Here is a 7,099-nt window from a genome sequence, read left to right as displayed (position 1 = left end):
TCTATAATTATGTGTAATATATATATATACACACGGGTGGATTAATATTTTTTATGGTCAATATTTATTATATTATTTTATTCTTTAATTATTCTCTAAATTACAAGTTACTTTGGGATGTTATTAGTTAATTTATTGTATCTATTTAAACGAATTAAACTTAAAAGTTAAGTTAATTTATTTTATTTTAAAATATAAATTTTGAGCTTGATTCATTTAATTATTTTATAAATTTGATTATTTATATATATATTAGTTCTTCAAATTAAATTTTAATTATATTAATTTAATACTTAATGCATATAATTTAAATATGTTAAAGATAAAATAAAGTCTTTGATAATCAGAATAGTATATCTTTAAAAATGATTTTTTTAATCTAAAATATAACTCTTAAAAATTGAAATTTGAAAATTAGATAAATGAGAAACATAAAAAAGTAAAAAAGTAAAACTACATTTTAAATAAATAGAAAACATGGTAATATTTTAAAAAAATATTACATAGTAATATTAAGTTTATGAATTTTAAAATTATTTTACTTATATATCTAAATTTTATTTTAAGCTTAAATTTATTTATCCACATAAATAAAATAAATAAATAAATTTGTAATCAAACACTAAGTTAAGTACATATTAATTAGTCAAAGTTAAATAATTAAAAAATAATTTAACTTCTTTTATAGCTGGCAATGTTGTGTATCTGCAGAAATTTAAGCTCGAGGGAACACTAAAAAAAGGGGTCATGCTATGTATATGTTGGTTTGTTAACTCAATCACCATAACAAATCTTATCTATCATAACAACCTTATCATGATCTCCTAGAATTGTGCAATCTCTCTCTTAGTTATATCAAAATTATCTACTCACTTGTATAAATATATATCTCCTATACATTGGAAATCAAGTTTGAAATCACATTCACAAAACGTATTCTGTTTCTATATATTTCTACATGGTATCACAGAGCCACTAGCTTCACAGTGCCTATCATATTATTTTTTTTCAAATGGCTACCACACCAGCTTCCACGAAACCCCTTATTGAACTCACTACAACAACCAGTCTTCCGATCAAACTTAACTCCACAAACCATCATACTTGGTATAATCAAACGCATCTTCTTAAGGCCAATGATCTCTTTGGCTACGTTACTGGTGAAACCGCTTGTCCCCCTCCCAAAACTGGTTCAGAGGGAAATGTTACAACCAATCCAGAATATACTCATTGGCAACGACAAGACCACTTTATTTTCCTTGCCCTTCTTGGTTCCTGCATGGGACCGACTCAACAAGCAATATGCTAATCGATCTCGCACTCGTATAATGTCCTTGAAGGAACGACTTGCCTCAATATCTAAAGGCACCTCTGGTGTTGCTGACTACCTCCGCTCTATAAGGGTCATTGCCGATGAGCTTGCTCTCATTGGTCATCCCATTGATGACCTTGATTTGGTGATCACCGCTCTCAATGGTCTTGGCCCTACCTTTCGCGAGTTTACTGCCTCAATTCGTGCACGTGACTCTCCATTACTATTTGATGAACTATTTGATAAACTCATTAATTTTGAGATCTTCCTCCAACGTGAGGAACGCCACCAGCAATCTCTTCCAGCCACTGCCCATTACACTCATTGCTATAATGCTTCCTCCTTTCGTGGAAAAAGGTCCCAAAACTATCGCAACTCATCATCAGTTCGTAACTCCACTACTTTGCCTTCTGCTGCCTCCTCTAATTTTTCTAGTAACTCATCTCAGAGAGGATCATCATCCTCTCGTTCGGTTCCCAAATGCCAATATTGTGATTGAAGAGGCCATACTGCCAAAACTTGCTACCAGCTGATTACTTGACTCGGGTGCTTCACATCATGTCACCAAGGACATTGCAAATCTGTCCCTGGCCGACACGTATCAAGGCCATGATCAACTCTTTGTTGCCAATGGTAAAGGTCTTTCCATTAAGAACTCTGGTTCCACCATTATTCCCACCTCATCTACCCCTCTCCATTTATCAAATGTTTTACATGTCCCCTCAACTACTCAAAATTTGATTTCTATTTCTCAATTGTGCAAAACTAATCTTGTTTCTATTGAATTTTTTCCCTATCATTTCGAGGTCAAGAGCCTGAGCACAGGGGCGATTCTTCTACGAGGCAAAAACGATGATCACGTGTACAAGTTGCCTTCCAACTCACCCCCCCAACTTCATCATGTTCACTATCATTCCTCCCTTTTGTGGCACCACCGGTTAGGCCATCCAGCCAGTCTTGTCCTTAACCATGCATTACGAAGTAGTCAAATCCCTGTACAAGCTTCTGCCACTCGTTGCCTGGATTGTCCTGCCAACAAAAGTCATAAGATACCATTTAATAAATCAACTTTGTCAAGTAGTTGTCCTCTTCAAGTTGTCTTTTCTGATGTATGGGGTCCAACCTCTGTCACTTCAATAAATGGTCATTCCTATTATGTCATCTTTATTGACTTATTCTCCAAATATGTATGGTTATATCCAATTAAATTTAAATCAGATGTCTCCACTATTTTTCCTATTTTTAAGTCTCTTGTTGAAAATCAACTAAACACCAAAATCAAAACACTTTATACTGATAATGGTGGAGAATATATTAAGTTGCACTCCTTCCTTCAAAATCATGGCATCACTCACCTAACCACTCCTCCCCATAACCTTGAGCATAATGGCCTATCTGAACGCAAACACTGTCACCTCCTCGAAACAGCTCAATGTTTGTTGCACCATGCCTCTCTTCCCCTTCACTTATGGTCATATGCACTTCAAACAGCCGCTTACCTAATCAATCGCATGCCCACTCGTCGTTTACATATGAAATCACCTCTCCAAGTTCTATTTGGTTGTGTTCCTAATTATATTAAGCTACAAATTTTTGGCTGCCTATGTTTCCCGTGGCTTACTCCATACACACCTAACAAACTTGTTCCCAAATCAAAACCATGTGTGTTCTTAGGTTACATTCCAACTCAAAGTGCATACTACTGTCTTGATCCTCAATCCTCCAAAATCTTCACCTCTCGTCATGTTCAATTTGTTGAGGATATCTTTCCTTATTCCTCTCCACTAACTTCAAGTGCACCCCCCGACTCAACTTCAAATTTAAATCTCCTACAAACTCCCCAACAACCAGCACCTCTTATTCCTTCTCAACCGTTAGCCATAACACATCCAATCCAACAACCCCCATCATCTCCTAATATATTATCCTCTTCATTCAACCAAGCACCTGTCCTTGACCCCTCTCCATCCTCCAACCTTGCCCCATCATCCTCACCCATCTCACCATATGTTCCATCTCCACACCCATCTTCAACCCCTGCCACCTCTATCAATGAATACACGTTATCATCTCCTCTTGCAAGTGTAGATCCTCCTCCCCCGTGCTCATTGGCTCCAAAGTCAACTCACCCTATGACTACTCGATCTAAAAATGGCATCTTTAAGCCAAAACAAGTTCATGTAGTCACCAAATTTCCACTGCCTAGTCCTGTTGAACCCACATGCTTCTCTCAGGCTATAAAGCACCCCGAATGGAAAGCTGCCATGTCAGAAGAGTTTAATGCTCTTATTGCCAATTGTACTTGGACCCTTGTTCCTCATCAGTCACACCATATCATTGGCAACAAATGGGTGTATCGACTCAAACGTAATATCGATGGTTCAATTGCTCGGTACAAAGCTCGCCTTGTAGCTAAAAGGTATCATCAACGCCCAGGTGTCGACTACAATGATACCTTTAGCCCAGTTATTAAGCCACAAACAATTAAGGTGGTCTTATGTCTTGCAATTTCTAAAGGGTGGTCCCTAAGTCATATGGACATCAATAATGCATTCCTCCATGGCACTATCGCTGAAGATATATACATGTCTCAACCATCAGAATTTGTGCACCCTCAATACCCAAATCATGTCTGTAAGCTGCAGAAGGCATTGTATGGGCTCAAATAGGCCCCTAGGGCTTGGTATCATGCTCTCAAGGACTTTCTCTTGGATTATGGCTTTACAAACTCAAAATCTGATACCTCTCTGTTCGTATACAGCCAAGCAAGTACCATTATTTATTTCCTAGTTTATGTTGATGATCTTTTACTTACAGGCAATGACACAATGTTATTAACAAAGTTTCAGAAAGCTCTAGCAGCAAAGTTCTCTTTAAAAAACCTTGGTGCACCCACTCATTTCTTAGGCATTGAGATTGTACCGACACAGTCCGGCTTGTTTCTAACACAACATCATTATATACGTGATCTCCTTCATAGTATCAACATGCATGAGGCAAAACCAGTAACCACTTCGCAAGCTACTACCTGTGACCTTGCTACCACGGGTGATGCATCCACATGTGATATCACTATCTATCGCAAATTAGTTGGATCTTTGCAATATCTTTCCTTAACGATACCCGACATTGCCTTCTCCGTCAATAAGCTCTCCCAATATATGCAAGCACCAACTGGCTTACATATGCAAGTTGCAAAGCGCATCTTACGCTACCTCAAAGGAACAATAGACTTTGGTCTTCATCTCCGCAAATCAAATTCTCTTCAGCTGCATGCATTTTGTGACTTAGATTGGGCAGGTGATTCTAGAGACATGAAATCCACTGGTGCCTACATTGTTTATCTCGGTTCAAATCCCATTTCGTGGTCTTGCAAGAAGCAAACTACGGTTCCAAAATCTTCAACAAAAGCATAATATCGCACCATTGCTTCCACTGTCACCGAAGTTCTTTGGCTTCAAGAGTTGTTTAAAGAACTTCATGTACAACTTCTATGTCCTCCTATAGTGTACTCAAACAACATCGGTGCAACCTATCTATGTGCAAATCCAGTTTTTCATTCTCGGATGAAACATCTTGCAATAGACTACCATTTTGTTCGAGATCTAATGGCTAACAAATAGCGCTTCAAGTGTCTCATGTGCCCTCAAGCCACCAGTTAGCAGACTTACTTACCAAACCATTGGCTTCTAAACGCCATCACTTTCTGTTGGACAAGATTGGTGTTGTCTCCTCTACCACCATCTTGCGGGGGCGTGTTGGCCTGTTAACTCAATCACCATAACAAATCTTATCTATCATAACAACCTTATCATGATCTCCTAGAATTGTGCAATCTCTCTCTTAATTGTTATACCAAAATTATCTACTCACTTGTATAAATATATATCTCCAGTACATTGAAAATCAAGTTTGAAATAACATTCACAAAACGCATTCTGTTTCTATATATTTCTACGGTATAGACATGAACAAGAAAAGTGCACATGCACTGATGCACATAATCTAATCTAACAGCAATCAATAATGGTGATAATTAACCTTTAACCATTGCTTATTAACTAATGATCACACTTCTTGACTTTCACCATTAACGTACATTTTCTTTTCCACGTGCACCATATTTTTTTCTCTCATAACATCATCAATCCCATTATTACTTGATTTCAAGTAAAAGATTTATCGCTTAAAAAAAATAGTATAATAATTTTTTTTTATAAAACATTTTTTTACATTTGAACCACCCGTATCAACTTAATGATGAGAGTTTGAGTAGTATACGAAATATTTTCATTGTCAATAGTGAATATTTTATTTTATTATACAAAAATCAATTAGAGAACCTTTTCAAATTGAAGAGTAAATTTAAAAATAATTTATTTTATAAAATTATATTTTAAAAAAATAACCTTTGAGATTAATTTTTGGTTCGTTAAATTGATTATATAGGGAAGGTGTTAATATTGTTCTTCCTAAGACAATCACTTAATTAAATATGTAAAATTTAGATATTTGAAAAATATTTATTTATTAAATGAAAGTATATATATAATTATCTTGATTGAAAGTATTTTTGGAGTTATTTTTTTAATGAAAACATTTTTAATAATTTTTCTTCCACTAAAGCATTTTTAGAATTTTTTCTTAACAATCTTTAGTTACATAAAATAAATACAATATTATTATACAAACTAAAAAATAATTAAAAAATATAATTCATAATCATATAAATGGAATTTTGTCGACAAAATATAAATAGAAATTATACCTGCGAAAATAGATCCAATTACATTGTGCTTTTTCAAATAACTAAATTCGGAGCAAATAATAAATATATCACTTCAAAGTAGGGGAAATGTAAGGGGAAAATAAATAAATAAATAAATAAATAAACGTAAATTTAAATATAACAGTACTGACGTGAACCATTCAAAATCAATTCTAATAGTGCTTTTGCTGTATTTTCACCGGCCTGTGTTTTAAATTTTAATCATTGCATTAAATAGTTAATATACTCTCGCTCATTCTCTCTCTCTCTTTTAACTTCTATTTTATTTTTCTATTTGTTTTTATATATTACATTTACATTTACTTTTTATTTATCACTATTTTATTTTCACCCATTTATTACACGATATGTTTATTACTATTACTTTGCAAGAATTGCTGCGTGTTTCTTTTGAAACTAGTTGAAATTTGAAAACATGCACTAGCATATAGTCAAACATTTTAATATATACGTATGGCATTACACGCATGCATGACTACCAATAGCCATCAAGGGAAGGTAAAGTGTCGACGTCACTAAATATGCTCATTCATTATTTATTTTTTTCTTTTACATTGAATACAACGGTGGAAAGAATTATATTATTTTTTATACCCAATTCTTATATTATTTATTTTCTACTTTTGTTATTTACATCAATCATTTTATATATATAATCATACAGTTCCTTTCTTTTTCTCACTTTTTATCCCATTTTCTCTCTATCTCTTCATTTTTTATGACATCATTTATCATATTGTTTGATGTTCATTTTCTTTTTTTTCTTAATTAATTATCTTTTATTTCTATCCATCTCAATTTATGTATAAAAAAATGGGATGAGGGTTAATTACTACCCTTCATTTTTGACACCTTTCTATCTTTTTTCGATACATTTCTTTCTACTTTTTATATCATACTATTACTTATTACGACTATAAAAATAAATTGTCTCTGTTTAAAACTCCAATTTCTTGAGAATGACACATCAACAAAGGGTAATTAAGATGGACCACATG

General features: G+C 34.0%; 1 protein-coding gene across 1 annotated transcript; it reads left to right on the top strand.

Annotated features, from left to right (window-relative positions):
• Positions 1-1,136: 1,136 nt before the first annotated feature.
• LOC109796412 (uncharacterized) lies at positions 1,137-1,811 on the top strand. Its single transcript, XM_020356086.1, has one exon. The coding sequence runs from the start codon at positions 1,137-1,139 to the stop codon at positions 1,809-1,811; it is 675 nt and encodes a 224-aa protein (XP_020211675.1).
• The last annotated feature ends 5,288 nt before the right edge of the window (positions 1,812-7,099 follow it).

This window comes from Cajanus cajan, chromosome 6 (assembly GCF_000230855.2).
Source record: "Cajanus cajan strain Asha chromosome 6, NIPB_CcT2T_4, whole genome shotgun sequence".
Classification (NCBI taxonomy): Eukaryota; Viridiplantae; Streptophyta; class Magnoliopsida; order Fabales; family Fabaceae; genus Cajanus; species Cajanus cajan.
Note: the sequence above shows the minus strand (reverse complement) of the source record. Positions and strands in the feature narration are given on the sequence as shown.

What these genes read in the sequence shown, in the direction of transcription:
- LOC109796412 (XM_020356086.1), top strand. Translation starts at nt 1,137, where the DNA reads ATGATCTCTTTGGCTACGTTACTGGTGAAACCGCTTGTCCCCCTCCCA.